This window comes from Lissotriton vulgaris, chromosome 2_1, assembly GCF_964263255.1.
Source record: "Lissotriton vulgaris chromosome 2_1, aLisVul1.2, whole genome shotgun sequence".
NCBI classification, from domain to species: domain Eukaryota; kingdom Metazoa; phylum Chordata; class Amphibia; order Caudata; family Salamandridae; genus Lissotriton; species Lissotriton vulgaris.
In genome coordinates, this window is record NC_141687.1 from 1,804,454,477 (window position 1) to 1,804,466,951 (window position 12,475).

A 12,475-nucleotide genomic window follows, 5' to 3' on the forward strand; every position below is an offset into this window, starting at 1 on the left:
TAGAAGTGGGCAAACCACTCCTCCCCTGCCCTGCTTCAAGAGAAGAGCCGCCTGCCCACCAGTAAAGCAGCAGGAAGATTCTTCTTCGCACTGCTTAAAAGCAGAGAGGCAACGCTCCTCCACCATAGCGGAGGAGCCGCCACTGTCAAGTTGCCATTGTTATGTTTAAACACAGATTTGGATATTCAAGGTTATGAAGAGTGGGAATCCCGCCACAATTCAGCATAGCTTCTGTTCAACTGAAACATAAAATTCCCTGCGGTCATTTACAATCACTGTCTGCTCTCATCTGCTGAATGGCCTTTGGGTCTACACTTTGGAGCCATTGCCTGTATAAGGTGGACTTTTCAACTCTTGTGTATTTTGCTTGTGACGACCAGAAAAAAGCAAGAAAAAGTACAAAATGACTCCTTGACTCTGTCAGAAGACTTCTAATGCATAACGGCGAAAAACATTTTGTTTAGCAGAAATAAACTCCCTCTTTGGGGGGTATTTCTGGTAAACATTTAGCAAGCTGCCAGCCATTCATTTCTCACTAAAGTGTTCCCACTGTGTCGGTGGAAGCACTTTCACCAGAAAAAACCCAATTCAGCAGCAGAGACACAAAGGTATTCTAGGCAGTCTGCGTTGCCCAATGTCTTTAAACTAAAGATTATGCTTTGTTTATTATATTTTCTCAGATCAACCTGACCTTTTGGCTATCAACACCTTGTTTGAGATATGTTTCCCCTAATTTTCAAGCTTACTGCTGACAACGCACTTTATATTATACCTTACATGACCAGGCATATGGCCTACTGCATAGTACAGTGTTTTTTTAATTATTCATATTAACTACATCTTAATGATGTAACTAAATATATTTGACTGTGTGCATGTTGCCATACAATATGTTCTTTCTAGGATAGAGCTGTTTAAATGACTTGTGTTCTGCCTACAATAATGGAAAAAAGACAGATTAAACACAAAAAGATGCAGTGTCGGTGCAAATAGTGTCTCACTTAAATGCCTCCCTAGGCACTGCTGGAATATTCATCATATTGAATGAGGAAGACTCAGTCACATTATGTGGCATGTTTTATCATTGACTTCCTTGCTCCATCCTGGTAAGAAAATACTACCAGGGTCGACTCAACCTCCCTGAGAGGGAGTTTTAACAAAGAAACAACGGGATCAAGGTGGGTTCCTGATAAATTGAAGAATACCTTGTGGTAAACCTTATGGAATTTCCTTTATTTAAAGGTATCTCAGGTATTGTTAAAAGTAAATGGTTGGATACCTATAGGTATAATGGTCCTTTCAGCCAGATCAAGCCAACTTGTTTCTACCCATACTAGTGGCAACAACAGTCAAGGGCATTTGTCAAGGCTCAAGGGATCCCTGTTCTACAATAATCTTTTAGCACACATATATGGGACAAGGAATGTCCTTGATCCACACCACCTTTAATAGTGACCCTAACTTAAGTGTGTTAGGGCATCGTGGTCAGGTCAGAGGGGTCACTCTCTGTAGGCACAGTTTAATCAAGAGGTGTTGCTAGAAGAAGTTGGGTCTCTAGTTGGCACAAGTATGCACCCCCCTGTCCAAGTAGGGATTGCATTCCTAGTCAGTTTAAGTCAGATACACACCCTAAATTAACCTGTGCTCACCCTCTGGTAGCTTGGCACAGAGCATTCAGGCTTAACTAAAGAGGCAATGTGTAAAGCATTTGTGCAATACTTAAAGCAGTAAAACAGTGAGAACATCACACCAAAATAATCCACACTAGGTTAGACAAATCGAGTTTAATATATTAAACAAAACAATACCAAAACAACAACAATCCAATAAGTAGAACTAGAGATATACATTTTTAAGGATTAATGCAATATAGTCGTAAGCGCAAACTGGGGCTATCTGATTGAGCTGGACCGGTTTAAATCTGAAAAGCCAGGCTGACAGGATAGAGCATGGGTCGGATACAGAAGCCATGCAGAGCCCGCTGTAAACTGTACCTTCCCTGAGGATGCATCGATCCCTTGTGATGAAGGCGAGGCGTCGTCATAGAGCCACACAAATGGTGCTATGATGTCCTCGAAGCGGCAATGCGTCGGCACCAAAGGAGATACGTCGGTTCAGACTAGCGCAAAGACAGTGATGCGTAGATTTTGATACTGTAATACAGAAAACCCACTTCCAAGGGCCGGGACTGGATTGCCACCACTTGCCAGGGTAGGACTCGCAGATGGCTGAGTTCAGGTGCTGGTTGGTGAGATGAATTGAAGTCTTTGATATCTCTGAGACTTCCAACAGGGAGGCAAGCAGGAAAACCCTTTGAGCAACTCTGGGTTCAGTGATGCAGACTACATCCTTCTCATCCAGGCAAGGAGTGCAGCAGGCAGGCCAGTACAGAAGAGAAAAGCAGTAGTCCAGCAGAGTGGCAGTCCTTTAGCAGCGCAGCCGTCCTTCCTGGCAGAATCTTCACAGCTCCAGAAGTGTACTGACTAGGTAGGGTCAGAAGTTTAGTTCTTATACCCAGTGATGCCTTTGAAGTGGAGGTGACTTCAAAGAGGGGTTTTGAAGTGCACAGAGGTCTTCCCTCCTGCCCTGACTTCAGACAGCCTACAGTGGGTTGAGCGGCCCTTTGTGTGTGAGCAGGACACAGCCCATTCAGCTCCTCCCTCCCATCCTGTCCCAGGATGACCCACCAGGATAGGAATGGCCCATCATGCAAACTAAAGCTCCCTTTGTGTGTGACTGTCTAGATAGAATGTACAAAGCCCAGATGTCACCCATCCCAGACATGTATTGGAGACAAACAGAAGGCACACAGGGCTTAAGAGCAGAAAATGCCAACTTTCTAAAAATAAAAACAATTGATGGACAGAATGCAGAACAATGTCATACATTCACCCCAGTACAGAGATCTGGGCCTAAATCCATAGTTGTTTTGCTCACCATGCCATTTCAGTTTGGACCCAGCCATATGCAAATCAGTCTTGGCCCTGCTCCCAATGGTAACAGTCCATCCCTAACTGCCAGGCCAGGTCCTCCCTGTACTGGAATCAAACATCCTAGGACCGATTTCAGGCTTTCAGCCCTCATCAGCCAGGATAGCTTGACTCCAGTGGCATGGAGAACACGGGACCCACGTCTGGGCATATCTGTCCCCCTAGGCATGGCAAATGCAAAAACAACAATTGATAGACAGAATGCAGAACAATATGATACATTCACCCCAGTACAGAGATCTGGGCCTAAATCCATTGTTATTTTGCTCACCATGCCATTTCAGTTTGGACCCAGCCATATGCAAATCAGTCTTGACCCTGCGCCCAATGGGAACAGTCCAACCCGAACTGCAGGCCAGGTCCTCCCTGGACTGGAATCAAGCATCCTAGGACCGGTTATGGGCTTTCAGCCCTCATCAACCAGGATAGCTTGACTTCAGTGGTACCAAACTGGGGTGGCGTAGTGGGCAAAAGATCAATGGATTTTACTCAGATCTTTTGACTGGGGGAGAATGTTTGCATTGTCAGCATTCCGTCCATCATTGGTTTGCTGTAACACGTTTCGCCCTAAGTGTGATGGGTATGCCCAGACGTGGGTCCCTTGCTTAATGTGCCACTGGATTAAAGCTAGCCTGGCTGATGAAGGGTGACATACCCTGAAACCAGTCCCAGGATGCTTGTTTCCGGTCCAGGGAGTTCCTGGCTTGGCAGTTCGGTCTAGACTGTTCCCATGAGGCACAGGGTCAAGACTGATTTGCATATGGCTGGGTCCAAACTGGGATGGCTTAGTGGGCAAAAGAACGATGGGTTTAACCCAGATCCTTTGACTGGGGGAGAAAGTTTGCATTGTCAGCATTCCGTCCATCATTTGTTTACTGTAACAACTTTCTAAAAGTGGAAATTTTAAAGTGGTAATAATAAATCCTACTTTACAATTAAACAGGATTCATTATTACAAGTTCTTAGGTGCAGTGAATGGCAGTTCTACTAATTCTCAATCAGAAATTATACTTATTCAATGTAACAATGCATTCATAAAGGCCTACAATATCGACAGTTATTCACCAGTTCCTCTACGCCAGGTTCCTGATTGAACTTTCAGTGCCACACTGTTTGCCATGCCATTCTACCCAGCAAACAAACCAGGAATGGCTCTCGTTTAGCAATAGGTTATCAGGGACATTCAGTCAACCATTGATTGTCAGGTCATCCTGTTAGACCTGTCTGCCTTAGGGTGGTCTTCCCCCAAATATTTTGCATTACTTCTATTTTTTTTAATGGTATTTTTTGGCGATAGGACTCTGCACACTTTACCACAACTGAACAATGGTAGAGTGCTTGGGCTCTCTCCTTTAAACATTGTAAAATTGACTCACACCAATTGGGACCTTTAATTTACTTATAAACTCTAATAAAGTGGTACTACAGGTAGTCAGGATCTGTAAATTAAATGCTAATAGTGAGCCTGCAGCACTGATTGTGCCACCCACTTAAGTAGACCTGTCAGCATGTATCAGGCTTGCCATTGCAGCCGGTGTTTGCAGTTTTAAACTGCCATTCCGACCTGGCCAAATAAACCTTTTGTCCGGCCGAAACCTTCCCTTTTAATACACAAGTCACTTGTATGGTAGGCCCTAAACAGCATATAGGGCAGGGTGCCGAGCATTTAAAAAGTTGGACATGCACTTCTAAATTTTACATGTCCTGGCAGTGAAAAACATTTAAATTGTTTTTCGCTACTGCAAGGCCTACCCCTCCCATAATATAATATTGGGTTACCTTATTACAAATAATAAGTAATAACTTTAAATTGGGATTAGTTAGAAAAGTCCAGTGACGGCTGGTGCAGGCAAGAGCGGTGAGGTTGGGGAGAGTCGACAGATGACAACAAGGGGAAATAAAATCTAAAAAAAAGAAAACCAGTTACCTTGCACTCATGGCATTTCCAAGTAAGTGATGTCAACTCTCCTCCTCCCCCCCACTGCTCTTACCTGCACTGGCCGTCACTGGGACAGTCGTGTTTGATCTCTAAAGAACCCCTCTTTAGTGGCAAAGTTGGATTTTAAGTCACAATTCTGAAAATACCACTTTTTGAAAGTTGTTACATCAAACAGGGGCTCGAACCAGGGGCCAATACGTATTATAACAACAGTGGTTCAAGAAACGACTTCATACAAAACAAAAGAGTAACATTGTGGTTCAAGAAACTACTTCATACAAAACAAAAGAGTAACATTGTTTTACATGAATCAGACACTTACATTTGAAAACTGAAAACACAAAGACTCAAAAAAGAGAAAAACATAAAGCGGTAGCCGGGTCAATTAATCCAAAAATATATATTAAATATGATATTTATAAAGCACAATTGTATCAGAACAATTTTCCTTTAAGAATACACAATGTACAGAGGAGGTGCTCACAGAGTTACACAACATAGATAACAAAAGATGCACTTCACAGTGCAAACGAAAAGACAATGGCAAAGGAAAATTAAGCAAAACAGATCCACAATTAACAGGAACAAAAGTGCAATATATGCTTCCTCTTTTCTTTTTGCCAAAGGAAGGCGTCAATGGCGTTACTTTAGACCTATACAATTCATGAGGTCATGATCAGGACGAATGGAAAGTTAAGAGCAGCAAACCAATTGAATCTGCAATTTAGAGGAAACCACTTTGGGAGGGTACAACAAAAAAGGTTATACAGAGTCTCTGAGAGCATAGCACAAGACTAAATCCACGTGTCATGCGTATTTGACTTAGGTTTTCTAACCAAAAGGACCATCGGCAAAAGTAAACTGAATCAAACGTCATGGTACACAGAGTGACGAGATGAGAGGGTGAAGGAATTCAATTACACCCCAAATAGCACACAACACATTAGCACTAAGCATGTTCATTATGAATTAACCTACTTGTATCATTTGTATCTACTGTGTGACAGACGACGATTCCCACAGGGACAGTAGAGCATAAATATGGTCCTTGAAAAAATAAGAATATTTAATAATATTAAATAAGAAGGCTGTGCTGCTAAGTCAATTCGCAGCCAGGTAACAAAAAAAGGGTTGGGACAAATCCACAATCAACAACTTATAACCACATAGGATTCGATAATGTGAGGAAGAGACCTATATATAAAGTATCAGGTCAGCTCCAATTCCAGATTATTTCCAGGATAAGAGCTATTAAGAAAGAAAGAAACACCACCCAGTCCCCTGACTGTTTAAAAATATTCCTGCTGTGGCCAAAATAAGCATAACGCCACTGCTAAGATCAGGAACTCTTACACACTAGATAAATAAAGCACGTGCTTGCATTGCTCTCCGACCAGAATAGTAATGCTGCGATAGACACAGCGTCTAAAGTAGGACTACTCACCATAGGTAGAGAACAGAGACTGTGGTTTAACCAAAATTATAAGAATTAATATATCAGCCGAAGGTAACTAAGAGTTACTTGATCTTAGCTGTGACGTTATGCTTATTTTGGCCCAACGACGAGCACATGCCCGATCATGAAGCATGACATCCCTAGGGGTGTGTGAATGCAACAATTGACCATCCTAAGGATTGCCTTTGGTGTCCTGTCCATAACCTAGTCTTCTTTTCCCAGAGGAACAGTAGCTTCCTTGTTAATTTGTTTTTATGTTCTGTCAATCCAGTGCAACGTTCGCAAAAAATATGTCTCAAGATGGGTAATGTAATACAACATATCAACATTTGTCTCACTGATCGTACCCAGATTCATACTCCTTGTACCAAAGTGTCAGTTGGATCTCGCCGGTCCTACAAGTCTGAACCCTTCTCTGAATCAGATTCTGGAGCCTGCAATATTGCAACTAAGGCCTCCCAACACCCTGGCATCATGATGCAAGGGTGTGGGCTTTGGCGCATCACAGTCAAAAGTGCACCAGAGCTGGGTTAAAGAAATACTGCACCATATTTCAGTAGATATGGCAAATTTTTTCTCTCCCTTTGAAGCAAGGCAGCACAGCAGCTTGTGTTGCTGTACTGCCTTGCGTCAAATATTAGTAAATCTGGACCTACTTAAAATTCAAAATCACGAGTTAGGATGTTTTAAGAACAATTAAATATTTTCAGCAAAAAAAACACAAGAACCATTTTTTCTTGAACTTCACTCAAATATTCTTGCAACTGGGATTGAAATACTCACTGTAAAATTTAGATTGGATTCTATTCGGTAAGCGCAAACGCATAGGGTCTTACAAAGCATGAGTAACTGGTAAGTTTGCCCCTTTCATGAGCATGCCCTTTTTTCTTTTATTCTAAGATTTGGCTGTCTTATTTCTCTTGATGGAACAAAAGGACTGATCAAGGCCTGGTTGCTTGCTGCTAACTTCTGTGGAGTTTTATAAGTGTGGTCACTTTATGGTTTCTGGAACCTGCTAGACAAAGAGAAGGTATTAATCTGTTAGATTTAGTTGGATGTTATTTGTCCAACTCCCAAAAATGTAATCTTTAGTCAATTAATGTGATTTTCTTTTACATTATTTATTTATTTATATGATTTATATAGCGCATGGCTACCCAGAGGCTTCCCCGCGCTGACGATAAGAGCTGTAGTGAGAGACAAAGGCCACTTAGTGGCTTGATGGAAATAACCAGGTCTTCAGCTTTTTCCTGAACATTAGTTCATTTTGCTGCCCTCTGAGGTCCAACGGAAGAGCATTCCACAGTTTTGGGACCAAGTGGGAGAAAGATCTGCCTCCCCATCTGGATTTTTTTAATTCTCGTGGTGCTAAGGTGGTGTGCGTGAGAGGACCTTCGAGATCTCAAGGGGGTACCGCACGAGATCAGGGATTTAAGTTTCGGTGGGCTTTGTTATTTATTGCCCTGTGAGCGATACAGAGGGCTTTACATTTTTTCTTGACGCTATTGGAAGCCAATAGAGTAGTTTCAAAGATTCTCTAACTGGTGCTTGTCTATGGAGTTTAAGCAGGAGCCTGGCCACCGCATTCTGCACTGTCTGGAGCCTCTTGATGACATACTTGGGAGAGCCCAGGTATAGGGAGTTCCCATAGTCCAGACGGGAGACTATCAAAGACTGCACAACGGTTTTGCTTAGTTGCTCCGGGATAAGTTCTAACATCTTTCTGAGCGTCCTCAGGAGTCCAAAACAGATGCCCAATTATTTGTTTGCCTGTTCGCACATTGATAGTGTGCTATCGAGCCACATACCTTAATTTTTTACAACCAGTTTAGCAACTGGAGCCTCCCCCATGCAAGGAAGAAAAGTGATTTTGGGGTCTCGAGATGTCCCTGTTTCCCAAGATCTTAAATTCTGTCTTGTCACCGTTCAATTTTAAGAATCTATCTGACACCCAGTTGGACAGTTTTCCTAGGCAGGGGCCCAGTAGAGAGTCTCCCTGATGGTTGTCCTGGGGCAGAGCGTCGATCAGTTGGGTGTTGTCTGCGTAGGAGATGCCTAGGATGTCAAATTCCTGTATAATGTTGGCAAGCTGTCTTACATAAATATTGAATAGGGTCGGGCAGAAAGAGGACCCCTGAGGCATTCCAGAATTTAAGGGCAGACTGTCAGAGTGGGACTCCTGATCCATAACTTGGATCAACCGATCATCTAGAAAAGAGCTAAGCCACTCCCAGGCTCTGCCCTGGATACCAATTTCCTTCAGTCTGTTTTTTAGCAGGGCGTGATTGACGGTGTCTAACGCCATACTAAGGTCAAGTAGTATATTTGCGACCGACCCTCCGCCGTCAAATAAGGATTTAAGTTACTCTGTGACAGCCAGAAGTGATGCTTCTGTACTCTTGAGGGTGCGGAAGCCCATCTGCGTGGGGTGGAGAAGTTCGTTCTCTTCCAGGAATTTTACCAGAGTTTGGTTGACATGTCTTTCCTGGAGTTTACCCAGGAAAGGAAGAAGGGAGATGGTGATAGAGCAAGTATTCGCATGTGACGCAACTTGCTTATATCAAGAACCTCGAATAACATTAATGAAACTAACTCAACAAGTTTGTCTTTCTAATATTGCATTTTACACTACACTGGGGTGTCCCAGTGACGCTTGCCTATGTGTCTACTTATATTAATAAAGCTTGCAAATAACTTGGTTGTTACTTTGCGGGAATCTAGTCTGCGCATGTGTCGGTCATGCCCACGTGATGTGACGCACTCGCAGTTCTGGAGGGAACTTGTCGCTCATGCGCAGTATTGCTAAAAATGGCCGCTTTGTTTCTCACATGCTCCGTGCTTGCACTGCTGCTTTGGCAAAGCCGTTTTTTCTGCTTAACTCCTAATACTATAGTTATTATAAAGTAAGGGATGTAGTATAGCCATTCACGGTATACAGTGTATTAATTTTATTCTGTGTCTCTAATTTGTTTTCGCTTACTTTTCATGTGCCATCCTCGGGGGGGGGGGGGGTCTTGGAAGCACCGCTACTCCATCTTGAAGTCAGGGTAGACCCAGTCATGTGACGGGGGAAAAGAAAGTCATGCAGCAGTGGAACCCAGCCAGCTGGCGGCCAAAGCTAAGATGTTCATGGGAACCTGCTCCCTGACCTAGCTGAAGAAAACGAACAGTTACCTGCAATTGCACCAAATATATTTGGCTGTATGAGTACACCATTGTCTGCTAAAACCTCTCTTGTCATGGGAACTGGAATGTAAGGGTGGGTTCGAAAATGAATATTAAGTCTGAGAAAGTCCAAATTCGAGGAGGTACCATGACCTTACCACCTCACTTACCCAATCAGCAATTAGGGAACTTGTCACTTGCAACATCTGTGGGTGGTACATTGTCCCGAAAACAGTATAATTTTCCCAGGTTTAGCTAGAGAAATTGTCCGACTTGTCCGATTAGCTGACCTGTCACTGACCCAACGAACTCTATAGGTGATTTATACAGAGAGCTGCGGAGCACTCTGTCCAAAATTTCCCCAGACTCAGTCGGAGTTTGGGAAACCTTAAGTGCTGGCGAAGCACTTTGCTAGGAGATTCGAAAACCCAATCAGGGTCATTGGCAGATTCCTTGCAGAGAGGGGGTAGCGCAGGCGTTGCATCCGAAGCTGCAGGTGTTGGTCGTACCCTTTGGTGAGCCCAGTCCCGATCCAAATCCTGAGGTTATCCTGTCCTGACTGTCCATGAGCTGTAACTGCTCGCCTACTGGCAACCTAAGTCCTTGAGGGTCCTTTCCCGCCTTTCCCACCAACCCGTGGCCAGGGTTGGTCTTCATTCTGTCCTAGGTAAATATAAAGTTGCGTGGGTGCTTGGTCTATCTAAGTTTCACTTTTCCCTTTTCTGAATAAAGTAAAGTTATCTATATGTCTTTTACCCTGTTTTTCTCTACAAATAAGTTTCTCGTATAACTGATGCATTAGCATGTTCCATTCTCTCCCTACCCTTAGCCGAATTCAGAATCATATATGCATATACAGTTTGTTCCACTCTTACCCTCCCTTTAGAAATTAAGTACATCTGGATGAGTAGATTGCATAAGTTTCGTTTCTTATAGACTGTTAGAGATAACTGAAAGTCTGCTCTGAATAGTATGTTCCCTCTTCTTACCCGCCTTTAGTGAAGTTACAAAAATCTGTTGATCTATATTTAGCGTGTTCCTTATTTTTTCCCTTCCCTTTATTTCTAAATTTCCAAATGTTTCTTACCTTAATTCATTGTTATACTATGTTCTTAATCTTAGTGATAGATAGTTTGATAGATGTGTTAACCTGTGGCTCACTGAACTCGAAGAAAACGATAACTAGATAAAGGTTTTTGAAACGTCCTGCGTTTGGGGTTATTATAAGAGTACAAAACTGAAAAGGTATAAGTATTTTTGAGCTATCTACTTTCTCCACAGCTAGCTCCTCGACCCATTGTGGTCTTAGGTACCTGAACAAGGATTGGTAAGTCAGGTACATGGTAGTAAAAAGAAAAGAACCGAACTGCTGATAGTAGTGTGCAGGTTACCTGATTAAAATATCATGAAGAAATTTTGTTTTATGGGCCCTGGTGTGCATATTAGGTAGCAATACTGGTCGGGTGACCTGCGCGCTCTATCAATGGGCCAAAGATTGCTCAGAGTGTCGGGTCCAGACAGGTTTTTTTTAGGGTGGGTTTTATTATGGCGTTTTTGCAGGGTTTGAGGACCGACCCAGATTGAAGTGATTTATTGAGGATTTTCATAAGAGGAGGGAGGTTCACCTCCGTCACCTTGAGGATGGCATGTGGGGGTGCAGAGTCCAGAGGAGATCCTGATTTGATGGATTTGAGCAGCTTGAGAGTGGCTTCCTCATCGATGCCGGGGAAATGAGTAAGGTAGAATCATCCAGGTAAAGGAATACAGTTTCCGTGGGAGATTTACTGCTGATAGTAAGCCTGCTCAGATGGTTTAAGGCTTCAAGCCATGGTAACCGTGTTGGGGTGTTTAAAGCATTGCATGTGTGCCACCTCCAGGGCATAAAAGAGCAATCAGTGACCCAAAACCTACATTCAGCAACTCACCTGATAGAAACATTGCAATCCATTAGGTCACTCACTGGTTAGAGAGGAGACTCTCCTTGTATATATATATATATATGTATATATATATGAATCAACTTTGAATGCTTGTCCTCTTAGCAAAACCAAAGCAGATACTCTTCCGTAATCAAGGACATATCTTCATAGTAGCTCAGCCCAAATACCACACTATCAGCTATGGCCATACACAGGAACTATTCAGCACATCTATGATTTCAGCTTCCAATACTTTACCAACCATTCCAAAGTGTGCTTCAATTAGGCATACAATTGATTTATAAATCCACAACTTTTAACATTTATGTTATTACCTGTTCCGCAATATAAAATGTGTGACTGTGAGTCTGAGGGTGAAACCAGCAGCAGCGAAATGTCTCTCCGAGAATGGGATTGTATGGCTTTTTCAGCCCCTGAAGAAAAATATACATTTTGTTAATTACAGTTTGGATTTTATATATGAAAATTCCATAACATAACGATCTGCACATTAAGAATATTCAGTTCAGAGGCTACAAGGAATGCCTGAGATACTGAGAGGTTTTGGATAGAGATAATTGACTTAACATTTATGCTAAGCCTTGTATTTAATCCTTCTTCTATTAAAGTTGCAATATTTTGCAGCATAATCCGAAAATACTTCACACTTATATCCTACCTACTTCAGATAAATGTAAGCATAGTCTGGTAAACACTGCCTCTTTAACCCGCTCCTGGCAGAAGTGGCTTGTCGGAAGTGTCAATCATTTTGCAGAGATGAATGAAAATATATTCCTTGTCTTGCTATTGTCATCATTTCCATGCCTTCTGTTTGCTGTAGAGACAGAGGGCCCTATTCACAAAAGCCTAACTTCACTACTTTTCTGTATTCACAAAGGTAAGTTACTACTAGTAACTTTACTACTAGCAAACTTTCTAGTAGTAAAGTTACTAGTAGTAACGTTACTGCTAGTAAAATTACTAGTTGTAAAGTTACTTGTAGTAA

At 42.5% G+C, this 12,475-nt stretch overlaps 1 protein-coding gene across 2 annotated transcripts in view; it reads right to left on the bottom strand.

The window, feature by feature from the left end:
• Positions 1–12,475, bottom strand: part of OSBPL5 (oxysterol binding protein like 5) — an 841,363-nt gene that overhangs the window by 217,791 nt on the left and 611,097 nt on the right. For both annotated transcript variants that reach the window (XM_086957869.1, XM_086957868.1), the window contains exon 12: positions 11,805–11,903. In XM_086957869.1, the coding sequence (XP_086813995.1) occupies positions 11,805–11,903 (99 nt within the window). The remainder of the gene's footprint in view (positions 1–11,804; positions 11,904–12,475) is intronic.